The 20,322-nt window shown below is 34.4% G+C and overlaps 2 protein-coding genes across 2 annotated transcripts; one reads left to right on the top strand and one right to left on the bottom strand.

Moving 5' to 3' along the window:
• Positions 1–16: 16 nt before the first annotated feature.
• On the bottom strand, positions 17–13,234 carry Zip88E (Zinc/iron regulated transporter-related protein 88E). The gene is made up of 4 exons (XM_076123368.1): positions 12,370–13,234; positions 949–1,161; positions 466–622; positions 17–231 (listed from the first exon to the last, which is right to left on the bottom strand). Exons 1-4 carry the CDS (start codon positions 12,886–12,888, stop codon positions 215–217), a joined length of 906 nt encoding a protein of 301 aa, XP_075979483.1. The 5' UTR covers positions 12,889–13,234; the 3' UTR covers positions 17–214.
• A 1,779-nt stretch (positions 13,235–15,013) lies between these two features.
• On the top strand, positions 15,014–20,255 carry LOC142979024 (uncharacterized). Its single transcript, XM_076123766.1, has 9 exons — positions 15,014–15,103; positions 15,837–16,071; positions 16,374–16,510; positions 16,918–17,034; positions 17,297–17,443; positions 18,636–18,825; positions 19,096–19,193; positions 19,514–19,658; positions 20,100–20,255. The coding sequence occupies exons 1-9, from the start codon at positions 15,014–15,016 to the stop codon at positions 20,195–20,197; spliced, it is 1,257 nt and encodes a 418-aa protein (XP_075979881.1). The 3' UTR covers positions 20,198–20,255.
• The last annotated feature ends 67 nt before the right edge of the window (positions 20,256–20,322 follow it).

Genomic DNA, 20,322 nt, shown 5'->3' with positions numbered 1-20,322 from the left:
AAATAAAAACCTGAAATAGCAAAAATTCTTTTATTGTCACCTTATATCCTAACTTGTCAAAATCCTTCAAGGATTCATTCATTATCAAAATTATTCAATTTTATTCTTTAAAATTATGATTCAATTTTTTTGTTACTTAGGAAGTAGGTAGTAGGTACTTATAATTATTAAGTAAGTCTCTTTTTTTGGATAGCTTTACGTCGTCACCATAATTTCAGTCAGCGTCGTGATCTGGAAAAAATTTAAGTCATAAATAAGTTTACAGCTAATAACATAGAAACAGAATAATATTATTATTTCTACATATTATGTATAACTAAAGTTTTGTAAGTATTAGTAAGTCATCACGAAGGCAACATTACTTTAGGCCTGATAACGCCATCTAGTATCGAATAGATGAAATAATGTATGTTTCGTAATTTCTTAGTGTAGTTATAAACTAAATTATAACTTTAAGTAACTTACCTAAATATTTAGTAGTCAAATACATCAACACAAATCCTAATCCTACTGAAATAAACTGCATTAATCCCGCGTCTCGTCTTCGTTCGTGCCAGCGCGCCCTCTCGCGGGGAAGCACTTCACTAACAGTCACGTACAGAAGCGTGCCGGCTGCCAGTCCCTGGAAAGTTGACAACGTTTTTAAATAGATGGCGATAGTAGAAACCCCAAAATCGGTCAAAATCACAATAACATAAATCTTCCTAACATGTAGGTAGATAGCATGATGTAAACAAACCTAATTTTAATTAAATGCAAAAACAGTAGATATTTGCCACCAAAATCAGTACAGTTAAAAATGAGCACTAAACTTAAGAAAAGCTAACATTAACATTAATTATCAAAAAAATATACGTTAGGTAGGTACTACAAATATTTTTCAAACATCAAAGTTCATGACCTCAAAACCGGGCAACAAAAACGTACCCAAATTAAAATCCCTTTTACCTGCATAACCGGTACAGCAGCGGAATCCTTCAACTGGCTGACAGTCTCCAGGCCGGCTCCCACTCCTATGCCGACGACAGAGCCCATGCTGAACAGTGTCACGCAGATGACATGCGTGCACATACGTGAAGGAAAGTTCTCGCACAACTCAGCGCCCAGACAGAAGCCTACTACGAACTTGTGAGACGCCACCGCTGCGAAGAGTAGCAGGATCTGTAAATATAAGAAGAAAATTAGTTATAATATGCCATTCTGTCCTTTGTAAATGTACAAAGATATGTACTTAAAGATCATATCTTATCAAGTATGATATTAACTTTTTTACGCTAACTAGGCTTTTTAACTGTTCGTTTGACGCAGTGGTCACCTCGCCGCGTGTGGTGGGTTCGAATCCCACCCGGGACAAATCTTTGTGTGATGAGCACAAGTATTCGTTCTAAGCCGGGTTGTCCATTTATCTATATAAGACAGTATGTATTTAGAAGTATTTAAGTATCAGTTATTTGTTATTTATCAGTTATTTCGTTAAAATAGTACAAGCTGCACTTAGTTTGGAATCAAATAACCGTGTGTGAGTCGTCCAATGATATTAGGCTCAGTTTGACATTCTTGTTTGCTTGATGTCTTGCCTACAGTAATGGAGTCATAATGCTACCATTGTGTGCTTCAATAATAATAGATTATTGATGATCTCTACGTTGTTCTATTATATGTCAGTGTAAATCACCTATGTTTCTTTCTGCTTTAGTTAGGTACTTATAAGTGTTTAACTACACGACAAGACGTAGAAAACCTATCGGGTGACGAGGACTCCGACATTGTTATGTCGCTACTTCGGGGAAGAAAGGGCGTAAAAGCCAAAATAGCAACTTTACAGGGGAGCGAAAAAACGATTTTTTTTTTAAATTTTGGAAAATAACTTTTTTTCCAATAGAGTTAAATTCGAATGAATTGTTGATATGTACTTGCATTTAAGCGCTCTTTAATATCAAGAAGCTTAATTTTAAGTAGACCTTATGGTTTAGAAGATAGGATGGATTTACGACCCAAAATTTTAATAAAAATGGCTTTTACACCGTCTATAAATACGTACTATAGGACGTAAATCCACAAATATCTATAATGCTAACATACATCGTGTCGTATAAACCATCTTTAGACAGTGAAAAAGTCGTAATGACTGCACCACTTATAACAATTATCGTGAGTAAACCTACAATTATTATAATTTTGTAAGATTTAATGTGGTGACTATTGAAATTAAGGTGCATAGAAGCTCAAAATAATAGCATAATAATTATTATTATCTGATTTATCATAGTTCTATATTACAAAATTTATTATAACGAATTAGGTTACCTACCTGTTAAGTTAAATGCACACGATTCATGAATAGTGAAACAAAAGAAAAAAATTCATTGAATTTAACTTTGATTATTTTCATTAATTTAAATTTTAAGTTAACTATGATAAATAATTACTATCATCTAATAAAAAGTAAGAAAACGAAACAAAAAACAGAAAAGGGAATAGAAAAAAAAGATGACTAATTATTGTCAATTTGATTTGATTTATGAATGAATAAAACTGATTTGCATCTTAACTAAATTTATTTATTTAATACACCAATACCTACCTAGTAGAATAAATAACAAACATACCATTATTTTATACTATTTTATCAATTTTAGTTAATTTATACGTAATAAATATTGTATTTACGACCATATATTCTTTCATACTATGGTGATACGCCCTTATTAATTTGAAATAATTAAATAATGTCATATACGTCAATTTTTTTTAATAAAAATGGTTTTGGTGAGAAAAAAATCATGGGGGTAAAAGCCATTTTTTTGGGAATATTGAAATTTTAAATATACAGATCGATAGAGCGTCGAAAACTAAACAAAGTTGCATTATTAACTCATTTTGGCCAAAAGTGGCTTTTACGCCCTTTCTTCCCCGAAGTAGCGATGTCTCCGTCACCCCCATTTCTTGCCAACGTCGTTTCAGTAAGAAAGTTTAATTGTGCGTAAGTACTGTAGCGCTATTCGGTACAGTCAGTACTGTCGAGTAACGAAAGTTTGTCATTTAGAATGTACCTACTGTCAAAATAATTCCTACTACGCCCATCAGAGGCGCTGATGAGACCTCATACAAAATTTCTCGATGACGAGCCGGTTGTCAGTAGTCGATAGTAGTAGAGAATTCTAATCCTAATAAATATTATCGATAGGTTACTTTAATAACTATACAAACCCTGTTACATAAAAACGAGAAAAATAATCACAAAACTATCAAAAACTGCAAATTAAATTAACATAACACTTTCTTTATTATACAATGCTTGAAATGCATATTTTCAAAATAAACGGACGCGTATCGAATATAGCAATGAAATATAAAACAACACATAATATCACGCTTCACACGCGTAACGCTAATGTACCAATTTGTTCTACTTATAACATACGATCAGTCATTCACATGATCTCAAACCACACTTAACCATGCATAATGGTGCGACTTTTTTTTGTAAAATTTATCGTTGATTGTAGAGTAGCAGCCTTATAAAAAACACTTTAAGACCTAATAATAGAACTAAAGGATATCATCCATTTTGGGCCTTTCTTAAAGTGCCAACAAGCAAAAGTAGCATATATATATCTATAGAAATAGCCATTTAGAGCAATAATTAATATGGCACTTTGAACCGAGTTATACAAGTTTGAAGATTCGTCATTTTTAAACCTTACTTCAATTCTGAAAGTACTGTAAAACATAAAATAAGATTGAAATTGCTAGAATAAACTATCTGAAGCAGTTGTCATTGTAAAGCGACCATCCAGAAGTACAACTGTCTGTTTTTCACTATTAAATAGGAGAAAAGACACAATTTTTTACGCATGCCCGAGATTTTTGTAAATACTTTTTGAAATGAGGTAGGGGTGAGGTCCTTGAGTCCACCACGCTGGTCAACTGCGGGTTGGGGACTGTGCATATCTCTTGGTATAACAGACAAGTTATTTAAGATACATTATGTAAGTATTTAAATTAAAAAATAGAGAAAAAACTAATAAAAATGCGGGTGAACTCAATTCTACAAGTGAGATAATTATTTACTCCTCTACGAATCACGAAAGTAGGTATATCATATTAGGGAAAACCCCCCTTACAAAAATTCATAGGTAACATAGATATGCATGTTTTTTATTTTCTTTATATTTTCCTCATAGCACCAGCATATCATTATGGTCTGACGCGGTTTAGATAAACATAAAAATGTATTTATGTTCAATTATGATGCGAGATATTCATTGATTCTGTTTTGATATTATGTATATCATATTTATGATGTTATAATAATTGTAATATTTAAATACATAGTGATACTAGTTACTAATACTCTGTATAATTTGGTTACAAAGTTGCTATAGACCTGCCTACAACAGAATACTTTATGTCACTGAATCTTTAGCATATAAATAAAACTGATTAATAAAACTGTGCGTTGTATTTAGCTCTGCCTATTTCAGAAATCGCTATCTTGAAGTCTGCCATTCTCAATAATCTACTGCCTGTTAAGGTTATGCCTACTAGGGATCACCTAAGTTGTCAAATAAATTTTTTGATGGGTAGATTATTAAAAAAGGCTCTGAAGACACGAGATTATATTTTGTATTTGAAGTTAAATTACAAAATGTTTAGGTATATTTATTTACTTACTAAAATCAAAATGAAGATTTATACGTCGCTAAAAAAGAGGCATGAGAATTGAACAAGATAACAAAGTAAATCTATGTAATATATCACGATGTTCACAATACACGCACAGGTGTGCAATCGCTCTAAAGGAAAATATCGACAAATACGTATTCCTACATAAATTAATATGTAGGCATGTAAAGGCGATACACATAGGAGGAAATACCACGTCCCCGAGTTACAAGTTACACAATTAACTTGATAATAATATTAATTTCAATTAGTACAACATGTTTTATTTCTCAATACTTCTTGAATCCATACTAATATTATAAATGCGAAAGTAACTCTGTCTGTCTGTCTGTCTGTCTGTCTGTCTGTCTGCTACTCAATCACGTCTAAACTACTGAACCAATTTGCATGAAATTTGGTATGGAGATATTTTGATACCCGAGAAAGGACATAGGCTACTTTTTACCCCGGGAAAATGACGCATTTCCCGGGAAAATTCAGAAAATTCAACGAAGTCGCGAAAAATCATTATTATAATGACATTGAATTAACAAAATTCCGTTGCCATGGCAACTGTTTTAATGGCGGATATGTCTTAGCGCGACTTCGTTAAACTAAGAGATATAAACAATTTTGAGAATATTTTTCGTGAAAAAAAAGCATATTTTATATCATCACGCTACGACCAATAGGAGCAGAGTAGGTAACAGTAAAAAGTGTTACAAAAACATGGAAAATTCTGACCCATTCTCTCTTATGTGACGCAAGCGAAGTTGCGCGGGTCAGCTAGTACTTTACATAAAAGTGAAATTTTGTATGTCTGTCCTTTGCACGTAATAATATACAGCCAAACTATCGTAACTATTAAAACGATGAAAAAGTTGAAGACCGGAGTTGTAAACAGACTACGTCAAAAATAAGTTACCCTTTCCTTACCCTTAAATAGGGGATGAAAGTTAGTTCGCTAACAGAATCTCGAGGGCCAGGTAGCTTATATTTAATTCATAACTATCGAACAGTTTGACAAAAGGGGCTTAGTCCTGAGGCCGCTTTAAGAACTTAGAGACACACAAGGATTCGACTGCCTCCGTGGCGCAGTGGTTTAAGTCACCACGCCGCTACCACTGTGTCGGGAGGGTTCGATTCCCACACGAAACAATTGTGCAATCCACAAATAATTGTTTCGAGTCTAGTTGTACTTTGTGTCCGTTGTCTGTATGTTTGTAAAAGTCCCCGCGACACAAGAGCAATTACTTATGTGGCATAAGTCTTTTTTTTTATATTCACGATGTTTTTAGAGGTCATTTTTCCACACGTAATTTGGAAAAGTCATGCCTAGGTTTTAAACTCTCAACCACTTACTTGCTTAGAAAGCGAATGCGTTCATTGTAGTTTCACAATAACTTGATAATAAGTAATAACAATTGGTACAACATGTTTTTATTTCTCAAGTATACAATACAGCAATGTACTTTCATTTTATTACTAGTTAGGTCAGTTAAATGATGTATTTGTATAAATAGATGATTTCATTCTTATGAGTAAGCCAGGATTTAATGAACTCATTTGCTTATGTCTACCAACTTATTCTTGCAAATTTCAATTGCTTTTTTCCCTAGTATAATGTTAAAAAGAAAAATAAACTAAAAATGGCTTTTGTGTCGCAATAACTTTTACAAACATACAAACAACGGACACGAAGTAGAACCAGACCCGAAACAACTGATTGTGGATCGCACAACTAATTTTTCCGTTTGGGAATCAAACCCACGGCCATCTTTACTACTGCGCCACGGAGGCAGAAGACCTGGAAGTTATATAAAAGTAAAGTCTCGAACCCATATACATATAGCCAGCGTTGTGAACTCAAAGCCTAAAAAACCCTTTATCATTCTCTGGCCAGCAATGGGGCTGTGACGCGGTTTTATTTCATATCTATATACCTAGTACAATAAAATATGGAATTTTACGTAAATTCGGAATTCACAGAATATGATTAATTAGTAAAATCCACTTTTCCTGTAGGAGTTACCTTATGGAATAGGAAATAACATTTTTGACTGTTTTTTTTCCTATCTAATAGTGCGTTCACACTATGTAGCATAATTAATTCCACTTGAGGCTCTAATAGCTACATACATATGTACATACATACAGACATACATACACACCGATATACATACAGACATACATACACACCGATATACATACACACATACATACATACAAACATAAAATCACTCCCATAGAGGTAGGCAGAGACCAAATTACTTTTATCAAGATTACGGAAGTATAACAAGTACCACTCCTTCAATTATCTGACTTTTTAATGATAAAATATTAAGATAATCGCATCAATAAAATGCATTTTTATGCATTCAAGGTAATGTGTAATGCACATACATCGACTTAATACATTTATAAGCTGTTTTATCACACGAGCTAAATTTTAATACTACTTCGTTGTTATTTGTTATCAATTTGTGCAAATGTTCAATGTCTAGAGTTCCGATTAAGGTGGCCTTGGCTTACTTCACTAATGCTTATGGGATTTAAATAAAACTACCGATAATCTTAAAGAAAAAGATTACATTGGTTTGTTTTCTTCATGAAAATCTTTTTTCAGCATTTTCAATTTGGTTATTACGCGTAGATAGTAGATCAGAATTACGAATCCGAATTTTGAGTTTTCTAAAACTACATAATATTTTAAAGTCTGTAATATTATAATAGCACAACATTTGTCTTTAACAAACATTTCTGCCATTGATAGCAATACATGGTTTTAACGCGTTACGTCCCACTGGTAGGCAAGGGTCTTCTCCCGAACGAGGGAGGGGTGGAATCTTCTTATAAAAGACTAGCTGACCAGCGCAACTTTGCTTGCGTCACATATGAGAGAATGGGTCATAATTTTCCCCGTTTTTGTAACATTTTTCGTTGCAACTCCGCTCCTAATAGCCGTAGCGTGATGTTATATAGCCTAAAGCCTTCCTCGATAAATGGTCTATTCAACACAAAACGATTTTTCAGTTCGAACGACTAGTTCCTAAGCGCGTTCAAACAAACAAACTCTTCAGCTTTATGATATTAGTATAGATAACATTTTATAAAACTACGAAATAAATACATGATGGATATTAAATTGTTTTTTTTTGCAAAAGTCTTGCTTAAACTGTCCTATCGTAATAAAATTATTTTGCTGACAAGTGCTAGTAGGCAGAATTGAAACTTTCACTGTTACTCAAGTTATGAATCATACATCGATAATAAAAGGTCAACAACCTTATCAGAGATAATGTTCACTTTCTTTTTCGTAAGAATATGACGAACAATATTCATTTGTTTACGATAAACAATAACAATTGTATATGTACTATTATATAGACATAATTAGAATAGGGTAGGGCTTTGTTTCACAGTAATATTTTATGATGATAATTTTCCTATATCAGGTTAATATCAGCAGTAATAGTGAACTATGACGACGCTTTAAATAGATAATGTATGGAGGACCAGCCAAAAATGTATAATATAATAACTATTTCTAGGACTGTACGATTGACAGACATTTTTACATGATTTAACATAGATCTGTTGTGTAAACACCGGTATTTAAAACATTTTTGGCAATTTTCATAAATTAACGTCTGTTACAGACTTTTAACATATTATTATTATCGTAATATGCATTTTCTTATTACTATTTGTTTAATAAAAATTAATTTACTCGATTTCTTTGAATTTGGGTCTATCAGTGTCACAATTAGCACAAACATTGGCTTCAGTACCTATGCATGAAAATTTTCACATACATATGGAAAATTTTGCATAATCAGGTTTAGTTAGAAACAATCACAAAAATCTAGTCAAGTACATGCAAACAGCAGATAAAGGCGATGCTTCAGAGAATATTAATATTAACAATTAAATATAACTTAGCTTTGATACATTTATCAGATTATTCGTATATCATAAGTTATAACGGCGTAACGAAAACGAGTGATTGTTCTCTTATCTTAAGAGCGGCTTATCACTCGATGTAGGTCATCGTGGGACTGATTAGCGGAAGGTTTTGAGATGTTCGTTAATTAATTAATTAGAATTTTTCGGTTACCTGAAAGGCTACGAACATGTCTTATTTCGAAATTTATGAAGATATAAAACCGACATGCATGGCAAGGTTCTTAATAAAGAAAAGATTAAGAAATAATGTATGAATAATATAATCAGCCTCATACGTCTATTTGATGCAATTATCAAAAATATATTTAATGATTGATACAATAAAACAACATTTCGTCGTAAATATCAAAAATGTTGGTAAAGAACTAAATAGGACACAACACAACTGTCTATTACTGTTTAGTGCCCATTCCTACCAGTTAAGCAGGAGAAGACAAAAAAATGATTCAGGCACAGACTAAATGGTACATATCTTGCAATGTTTTATGTGCATGCATGTTTTAAGTGTATGCAAGTAAATGTCAAAAGTGATTGCATAAATTATACTTATACAGCAGAAAAATGCGTAAGTAAAATCTTCATCTCTCCACAATAAAAACAAACGAGCGTGGAAATTGAAAAATTCAAAAACTAATTAACTCTAAAATTGCAAGTTTACAATCAACAATAACCGAGAGAAGTTTTGACGGACAAAATAAGGAAAAATAACCTTTTCTTTATACATTTTGTACAAAAAAATGTTGCAAAACTTGTTAGTTTGAAAACAAGTTTGATTTTGAATCCCAAATACTAAATTATTGATATAATATTAATATTAAAACCTAATTATATTATTGCGACTTCAAAATTTGTATTATAATATTTTGGTCTTTAGGTATTCTTCACTGTAATAATCACAATTTGTTATAACAGTTTTAATTTGTTAACATACATATCTAGACTAGGAACAACGGAATAGCTTGTGTTCAACATACAAACAGCATTATCCTGTCTTGTATGAGATTGATTGTGAAAACAAAAAAAATTGCATCAAGTAAATTGGATAAAGTCGGGAAAAGTTTTATACGGGATCAATGTTCCCACGAGAATGAAATCAACGGGTAAAAATTGAATTAAGTATATCTGGACGTATTCAGCCCAGGCCTCTAGAAATAAATTAAGCATCATAATATAAAGCAGAACGCTTTGCAACTAAATGAAGTTGATTTAAACAAAGATCTTTGGTTCAATGAGACCGTTTCGTTTGTCCTTATAAAGGCTATTGTCGTACACTCAACACCAAAAGTCACTGTACACAATATCTAGGTTTTCAAAACCAGTTTATACGGTGCCGTAACAAGATGCTTAAAATGAATTATGATTATTTTGACCTTTCATATTACTGAGGTGTCGTCGGGTTTGATTTTATGAACAAATTCGTATTTTTTATTATAATACAACTACACATACCGATATTTTACTTTTATCAAAGGATAGATGTTGATTCAGGCTGCAACACAATTATGGATACTTTTCACTGGAAATCTTATCACTCGGAGGAAGTCGCGGGTAGGAGTTAGTTTTACATCGTTGAGACTGTGTGAAAATGACCCAGCTGTACCCAAATTAAATCTTAGAGACCTTGCAAAGTGGGAACCACAATAACTACTGCGCCAAACACGTTGTTGTCATAAAATAAAACACATTTGCGTCACATTTTTTCAGATTTTTATTATTTGAATTAAATTGACTTTTGTGGCTGATTGTACAAGCAGGCGGGCCCGGATACCTTTCACTAGTGATCTTTAGTGATTGCCCAACAGGTTAAGTCTTTGTGTGCCGTCGACTCGGACCAACGATATATCAATGACTTCTTGCAAATCAAGTTCTTTGCTTTTTTACGGTTCTTTGGGTAACTTAAAACCAAATGTTATTTTTTTGCATTCTGAATTTACATTTATATTTAATTTATTCTGTGCATATGGAATTGTAATTAATATTTTTGGGTTTGCCTGCAGTCTTTGGAAGTTAAAGACGGCAGATTTTAAAACGTTTCGTGTAAAAGCGATCATATCATAAGCAAACTCAGAAATATTATTCGAGATAGCACACCAGCCAGACAAAACCCTTATCTTTCTTATTACTATATTATTTACAAATAAGTAAATAACCTATTTACTGGTAAAATTAACCTATCACAGACAAGTGCGACTACTCAAAAAGCCATTTAACAGGTTCCGACGTTCCGTGTTAAAGGAATCGAACCTAAGACCTAGTTATCAGTATATATCCAAAGATCCTCGAATTAAATACCAACCTAATACAAAATCAAGACATAAAACTACAAATATGTAAACCGCACATTTCTTTCATAATTAGAATAATTACAAATAACGGTATTAACATAATGATGCAACGCATAATGTTGCGCATGCGAACAAACCTGTCTTTGGGGACATTACCGAAATGCACGCCGCATCTCCTCACGTAATAGACATACTTTAAATGCGAATGAGTATCTGGGGGTCTACTATAATTCTATAAAAGCGAAACTTCATACGTAATTTCGATTATTCTTACAATGATTTCATTAAACTTTAAGCATTGTTTTAACTGTACTTGAATCTTGTAAGCCTACTATATTCCGCAAAAGTAGGAAACCAATGATAGTTATCGAACATCGCAATTGTAACAATATTTCGGATTGACGAAATTGGTCGATGGTTCGAACCCGAGACACATCAATGACTTTTCGAAGTGATGTGTGTATTAGTAATAATATTATCACTTGCTCTAACGGTGAAGGAAAACATCGTGATAAATCCTTGCTCGCCTAATATTTGTTTGGGTAATACATTCATTGAGGGCATGTAAAGTCTGCAATCCGCAATTGGCCAGTGTGGTGAACTCGAGGCCTAAGCCAAGGCCCCTCCCTCGTTTGGGAGAAGACCCTTGCCTTGCAGAGGGACAGTAATGAGTTAAATATATAAACATTATAACTGTTACGCTATCACTAGGAAACTATTGAACTGATTCTGATTGAACTGAGCAAGGTCACATCACAATAAGGTGTAATCTTAGAAATGAGTTGATAAAATGATGTAATTCTTGACATAATTATGTACTTATTCTTTTTATCTAAACACATAATTTATTATATGGATTGTTCTGTTAAGAATACCTAACCTAGTTACCTTCTATAATATATTATAATCACTAATTCAGGGTTAAACATATAAAACGTAATGCAGAGGTATATTATGTACTCATACGTAACAAATAAGTATAAACGAATGCACGTTTTCGGCGATGAGAAAGTGATCGTAAGTCAACACTAAAAGTAAGTAGTAAAACATTTTGTTATTCGCAAAAGTAATTCGTTCCCTGACTATGTGTGGACATACACAAGCAAGACAAACTGTGTCTTAAACTTAATAAGAACAAGGAAATACGGGAACCTTATATGGTGTTATTACAGCTTTATTTATTTATGTACCTAAATGCTACTGGCCGACATCGATGTCCTCTTTCCGAATTTTTTCGTAAGTATTTTAGTCTTTCCGTGCAATCCAAAAATTGGCAAATTGCCTGCACTATACAATGAAATTACTTATAAGTATCACAACAATCCCGCCTACCCTACTTTTATAATTCTAGCATAACCTTACAATTACCAACAAATATTTCGTTTCTAAAGTTCTCATGCTTATAAATAAATAAAGCTTATCTATAAGGAAAGGAGAAATAAAATCTTACCTGGGTAACATTTTCTTGCAATCCAATCGCAAGTCCTTCCAACACGCTGTGTACGAACAAAGCCGAGAGCAACCCGATGACTCCCGAAGCACTCCTATTACAAGGTTCCGTGTGACTGACATGGCACAGCTCTGATCCTCCATCATGCCTCTCCCTCATTTCTCCGTCCTCTCTTTCTCTCGCCAGCAAACTGGACCGTTCCCCAACACCAGGCACTTCATGACTGTGGTTATTTCTCTTTACAAACAAGTGAGACAGTTCATCCACTAAATAAACAGTGAAGAAACCAATACACAGCATCAATTCTGAATATTCTGGAAGCTTTTCTCTCGTTTCTGGTAGCATGTGAACTAGAGAAGTAGATAGAAGGACTCCTCCGCCGAAGCAGAGTAGGCAGGAGATGATGAGAGGGTGACTTTGCCTCGTTCGTTCTGAGAAGCAAGTCGGGAGCATGCCGGCTATGAAGCTGCCTATGCCCAGAGCCAGCATGGATATCGCCCTTGCCACTATCACTTGCATTTTGATTGCTTTTTGGTTACTTGTCACTTGAAACTTGCTTCCTTAACGAAGCTTATTGATACAATTTCACGTTACAAAACTATAATTTCTCTTGATTTTTGCAGTATTTTTCTTTATTTTGTCTTATCTTCTTAAAACCCGGTGCACCCTATTTTTTATAATTTTGAACACACTGTCACAATAATTCACATTTTCATTTGACGGTACACATAAATTTGTTATAAAAAAACGTTATTATCACAAACATGTGGACGGATGACACCGAAAATTTATCAATTTATTTACATATGTTTATCAATAATGACACTTATATCCTATCAGCGCACACCCGCACTACACGAGTTCCCATAGCGAATAAAACGTCGTAATCTGTATTTACCGCTACCAACATAAATACTACATACAGGAAAAATATCAAGCAATCTTATTCCAACGGCATAAAGTTCAAATTCGCTTGACACGAAATAAAATGCGACGTAAACGTAATTAGTGTTATGTATAAGTCGTCCAATTTAAGTTGACCTCCCCCTTCCCCCGTTTGTGATAGCATCGTAGAAGTTCAAACGGAAATCAAAGGGCGACAGAAGGTCAATATAAAATGGTATATAACAAAGAGTGAAGTACCGATGAGTATGTACTTTACATAAATACAATAGGCGTGATTATTACATTATTTGCGGAAAATAGTGTTAAATTTATTGAAACTAACAAAACATAAATGCTAAAATATTTCAAGACCATCCTAGTAGTGCTATTGGTATATTTCTAATTTATATTAGATTGTATTGGACTCCAAGATACAGGCTTGCCTATTATAGCAAATAAGATCTCAGTAGTTGTACGATAGAAGCTATATGTATTTTTTTTATTTTTGTTTTATATATTTTAATAAACGCTTCTTCATTTTCATTATTATCTGTAGTAGTCCGGAGTTAGGTAACGTGTCCGGTATATAGCCAAAGATTAGCCTCCTAATAATTGGGACTACTTAATAGTTACTTATTAAAATACTAATAAATAATGGCGACTAGCGGGTGCATTACAATACATCTGCCTTCACCTTCGGGTATAACAGTCATGATATTATGTATGTACAAGGACAGTTTCAGCGTGTTTTAAATTCAATTGTGAATCATCTACGGTTTAGTCCCTGCACAATAGAACGAATCAAAACTACATGAAGTGTTTCAAAACAGTATGCACGTGTCAATCGGTTCATTGTTACTTATGTGCTAAGACTGCCTCCGTGGCGCAGTGGTTTAAGGTCGCCACGCCGATACCACTGCAACGGGAGGTCGTGGGTTCGATTCCCACACGGGACAATTATTTGTGCGATCCACAAATAATTGTTTCGGGTCTGGTTGTGCTTTGTGTCCGTTGTTTGTATGTTTGTAAAAGTCCCCGCGACACAAGAGCAATTCTTAGTGCGGGAGTTGTCTAAAAAAAAAAAAAAAGAGATAAGAATGTTTTTAAATCACCAGACAGTATGTAATCGGTAAATGATTTTGAAACGTTTTTAAATACTTTTTTGAAATGAGGCCGGGTTTTGCTGTGGGTAGGTATGTTGATTATTGTTTTAGCGGTGTTCAGTGCTACAATATGAATCATTGAGGTAAATGTAGTTTAGATTATGAAGAGAGAAGCTGTTAGTCTGACCTAGAAATCTATTTCTTTTTATTAAGCGTCTTTGTATGTTTATTCAGGGCAATATCATGAAATCTAAATAGACTAGCGAAGCCATTTAAACCGCTCAACAATACCGAAGTTAACAGAAATGTAGTTAAATTGTATTTGTTTCAAATTAAAAATATTACATATTTCGTAAATAGTTCTATCTGTTTCTTCTTTATTAATTAGTACATTAAAATAGTTGAACAGATTATGATGAAATTAGGCAGAATATTTTTAGAAAAATAACAAACCAGAGTGAAGCCAAGGGCATAAGTTAGTATGTAACTAAAAAGAAGGATTCGAATGCCAAAAACAGTAGTCTATGAAATCTTCAGAAGTCGAATGACCTTTTGACGTCGAATGATCTTTATATTATATAGAAGAAAATATATCAGTGTCAATGACATTTGATTGAAAATCAAATCGTCGAGTAGCAGTTTGTAAAATACATAAAATGAACGAGTTATTGCAGAAGCACGGTTGTGCCAATGTTTTCACGGTACCCGAAGGTCTAAAAGAGCTGATGTCGGATATCACTAGAGAGGTTAGAACCCGTTACTTCTGGTAGATAGAAATGAGTTACGTATTCCCTATGTTCACTCACATTTCGGGCGACTTGAATACTTTGATACTAGGTTGACTACTAACCATACAATAAGAAAAAAAAGAAGAAAAAGCTGACCTTTTGCTAGTCTTTTTAGAGTGGATACAATTATTATTGTAGGGCGTAGGCTATGAAGCCACTTTTTCATCTTAAACTACCCAACAGCAGCTCTTCTGTCGTACGAACTTTTAACCCCACCATCCACTTCAACTATTATCACTTCTTCATACTAAATCGTAATCAGTTCAGCGGTTTGACAGTAAGACTTGCTACATACATATTTGGTTCGGCGTAGCCTGGCGTCGAAACAGAATAAATGTAAATGAACCCGATCGGCACAAGTGAGTCGAGTTTTATTGTTCGATATAATATGTATATTGCCGAACCGAATATGTGTGCACCAAGCTTAACAGATAAACAGGAGGATCGTTTCTTTTATACTATGCCCCGGTTTCTGAGTACATTTAGCGGTAATTTATCTATTCAATAACTTTTTTATATGAGATTAAACGGTTTTTTAAACAGTATTGAATAAAAAAACTAATAAAGTAATAACCGCTAAATTAACCTTATGCCTTATACCTATGCTGTACTCTAAATTAACCACGTTATGATGTTAGTAAGTAGAAGTATTACTTTAGCAAAGAAAAATTTACATCTCCGTCATTTCAAGGTACTCCGAGCTCAACCAAAGCGTCTCCTGGACTTCATAGCGAACTACCTCTCGGCACTGCTCATTACTCGCGAGCACGGTATCATGGCAGTCAAGATCCTGGACGAGCTGTGTGACTGCAGACCTTCGGTGTCGGAGCATCTTCTGCAGTTGGGCTTGGAAAGGGGGCCGGCTGCGGAACTGTCCGAGATTATTAAAGCAGAGATTGAGACTACGGAACCTGTTGAAGGAAGAGGTATGAAGTGGCGTAGATGCAAATATTAATTAATTATTTTTATTATCTGTATAGATCTGTTCATACCTCTAGGTTTGGCACTTTAGTGATTTGTATCATATCTGAAAAGGACATATTATTATGAGTCCACGTACGGCAGGTACTATTTAATTTTAAATTATTAATAATTTATTACTCTTTAAAAGGAATGTTGGGAGGTTGTGATTCAGAGAACTTCATAATTGTGGTTATAGCAACATAATCTGAATCTAGGTTTAATAATATAATCATATTCAATTTTATATACCCATTTTTTTTCTCAGAAAAAGTAAAAGAATACATGATACTAAAGAAAATTCTCGCAAGGATTCCTCTGGACGAGGATATGTCAGCTAAAGTTTGTCAAGTGGCTAGAAACGCATACAGAGATTACTGGTATCGGAAGGACTTGTTGAAAAAAGTACGTATTACATGACTAAGCTCCACTCGGGACTCTCCCTGTATCCAATTTATGAACAAAGAGGTTATAGATTAAGTACAAACTGTGACTCATATTGTGTTCATTGGGTGTGGGATTTGAACCCACGTTACTTGTTTGAGCTAGATCAAGGCTAAATTATGAAGCTAGTTTGACATTTTGCTAGACGAATTAAACATTAGCGAGTGATATTTTAAACAAATCTGTAAACCTAAATATAGAGCCATCACTACACTAATTACCTATATCTTTTGAGCATTATGGAGATGTCCAAATGATTGCGTATACAAGCTTTTATTTAATTTAAAACATAATTTACATATTATAGTGTTTGCTAAACACTAAATTATATAGAAATTAGACAAATAATGACGAAATGTATAATCCAGGGTATCAAGATGCAACAAGAGGAACCATGGGAGATCGCGGCTCGACACACCTTGGAACTGTATAAGAGAACCAAACCATCGTTCACTGAATTGAATAGAGCTACTCAAAAGATTCAAGTACGTATTCCTGTCAAATATTTGGTAAATTTTTCCTGAGTAATGAGGGAGATTTGTAAGTATCGTCGCAAGTGGCGTGTTCTGTGCCTATTGCCTACCCCTATGGGAAGTCGTGATTTTGTGTGAGTGTATGTAAATTGTAGGAACTAAGGATGACTGGAGAGAATCACACAGGGTATTTTTTTTTGTTACAGGGGAAGAAAGTGTGTGTAAAAAATTGTGCCTTTGTCATATGATATTAAATAGTTTTATTCATTTATAGGCAGCGTACAAAGGTTATCATGTACGCAGGAAGATACTGAGCCATTTGCTTCCGAAGAAAGACAAGATGCAAGGCAGGAAGGCGGACCTTTCAGGACCACCGCTTGACATTGCTGTGTCGAGGGAAATCGATCTGGGACCCGTGATCGTAAGTCTATACAAAAACATCCACTGCTAATGTGGCATATTTAGTAAAAGAGGACTGTTTAAATTGTGGGTCGGGTTAAAAAGTAAGTATTTTCTGAGATTTTGTTTCGAATTTCTCAAAGATTGCCCGTGTAGTCAGGAAGTTAAAGTAATTGACCTCCATGCCTCGGAAAGTACGTATAGCGTCGGTCCTCCGCCTTACCACCAATGGTTTAGCCGTCTCACCAGGCTATGAGAATAATGGAATAGATTATACCTATATATTTTGCACACAAGTGGATACTATAAACAAAGTCCTTTTTTGAGTTTGAATAAAATTGGCCGCTATAGGATATCGGCAAGAGCTAAAGTAGTAAAACATCAAAATTTACGACTTTAAATAAATTGATTATATCATCAATAGGTGCTGACTTCTTACTACGTATTTCTTTGTTTCTAACAGTGTATAGGTAGACTGCAGTCATCACACGTAATGTTACATTCGTCTGGGTCTCACGTTTTAGTTTCTTATCTCTGTTCGCATTACATAATACGCGATACAAAGTATCTTAAACTTTCGCATTGTGCACTTAATATGTATGTTTCTGTGACTCAGCACTAGCAAATGCGGCTGTAATTAAAAAATCTTGGATTCAAATCCTACTAAAAAAGGGTTACATACCCTAAGTTTCTCTGCCAAGAGGCTTGTATTCGTGATTATAAATTTAACCCATTAATGTCCCACTGCTGGGCAAGGGTCTCCTCCCGTAATGAGGGAGGGGTTAGGCCTTGAGTCCACCACGCTGGCCAAGTGCGGGTTGGGGACTTTGCATGCCCTCAATAAATGTTTTAAACAAATTTTTAGGCATGCAAGGTTTCCTCACGATGTTTTCCTTCACCGTTGGAGCATGTGATAATTATTTCTAATACACACATAACTTCGAAAAGTCATTGGTGTGTTGCCTCGGGTTGCCACTTGCGATCGAAAGCCCGGAGTATAGAGCCTGAGATCTAAAATTATTAATTTATTTTGCTAATCATCAATTTTATTGCCTCACAATACACGCACTAGATACAGTTAACGCAGAACATGTAAATTTATTTAAAGAAGTTATTAATTTTCAGTAGTAGTTCACACAGAAAGCAAAATTGCCACTGTCAAAAATACTTCAATTTAATTGAACGTTATACAAAATAGCACAATAATGTTTCAGAATATAAGAGACACAGTAACAGAAGACAACGTATCAGAGATGTTCGAGAACGAGAAGACAGCCGCCCTCGGGCTTCCATACGATCCAATGAAGATGATCACTCACGTGGATGACGACATGTTCCTTGAAGAACGCGCTGATAAGACCGGCGCTAAGAAAGGCGTTAAGTTGATAGGTCCTGGACCTGAAGGTATAAACAAAGATCCCCTGGGGGCAATTTCACTATCCATTGTAAAAATTACTTCAAGTATTTAATCAGTTATTTCTGTGATGAGCACGAGTATTTGTTCTGAGCCTAGTTGTTAATGTACCTATCTATATGAGTATGCCATTAGAAGTATATAAGTATGCGCATAGAAGTATATAAGTAAAATTTGGTTACCATAGTACAAGCACTGCTTAGTTTGAAATCATATGACCGTGTCTGAGTTGTCCAATGATATTTATTATTTGTGTGCAGTCCGCAGTCAAAGCACTGCTCCACCGTCAGATAAAGGGTCAGTGAAAGTAGAAGACTCCGCTACCAACACTACGTTCAACAGGATTTCTTTCTCAACGGTGAGTACATTTCTTTCTCCTTATTCATATCTCCCTTAATTCTGAGACTTGTGATTTTGGAACGGACCTCAATAAACAGTTATCTAGCGATGTTATTTAGGCAGAATATCAGGAAATAGAAATATATGATGCATGCATGATAGTCAGCATTCAGATATCATACAGGAATACTTACTTTTCAACTGGGTACGACGAAGAATCTTTGTAGCTAGAATCTATATAGAGAAAATTGCATGGCAAACAACAACCTTTAATCTGTAATGTTGTAACCATATCGAGACAAATAATACACTAGAATTAGAAGGAATACGTTTGTCCAGGTCCCCGCAACGGTGATCGACGATGATTACGCCGAAGTGCCAGAGGAGCGTGGACAACAAACTGGTCGAGGACTGGCGGCTGCCATTGAAGAGGCTCCCGAGGTACCGGAGGAAATACTCACTGAGCTGCCTGGTGATAATATAGGTGAGAATCGTTTGGTTTCACTATGTGCTGTAAATACTAATTCTGTCTGTTATGCTTTATTGAGCTTTGTTAATTGTTCTTGAAGATTGTGGTGGCCGGTAGAAATATAGAATGCACTAATCATATGCATTTTGAATGGTATTGTCTTATACTTGTCTTGAAAATTAATTTATTATGTATTAATTTATTATTTATTATGTATATAAATAATTTATTTCTTCAAAATAACTTAGTCAGTCACGTTTAGAAGCCGGGGCTACCTAACTTGTGGATATATTTTATTGGCTAAAGCATAGCTCCCATTTCTATTATTAGATGCCCGAACTCATCCTTTGAGATCGGGACTGTTTAGTTTATGTCTGGATTTGGTATAGTCTATCTATTTTTTTTGTTAATTTATAAGTGAGCTACGTAACAAAATATAGCTTGAAATATTTCCAGTTGATGCCGATGAAGTAACAGATAGCGTTGGAATATCATATCCTGATGCAGACCCCACTGATGTGGAAGATAATGAAGAAGAGGAAGAAGAAGAATAAAGCGCAAGCGATAGTGAACCTTATTTATTATTTTAGAATGTTGAGTTTTGTTTGTAACTGGATAATGTTTGAAGATGTTTTGCTTTTGAAATTTGTTTTGTCTGAGATTCATTTGTTGTACTGTT

This window comes from Anticarsia gemmatalis, chromosome 15 (assembly GCF_050436995.1).
Source record: "Anticarsia gemmatalis isolate Benzon Research Colony breed Stoneville strain chromosome 15, ilAntGemm2 primary, whole genome shotgun sequence".
In the NCBI taxonomy this organism is placed as follows: domain Eukaryota; kingdom Metazoa; phylum Arthropoda; class Insecta; order Lepidoptera; family Erebidae; genus Anticarsia; species Anticarsia gemmatalis.
The sequence above is the reverse complement of the archived record's forward strand: the minus strand, read 5'-3'. Positions and strand labels throughout refer to the sequence as shown.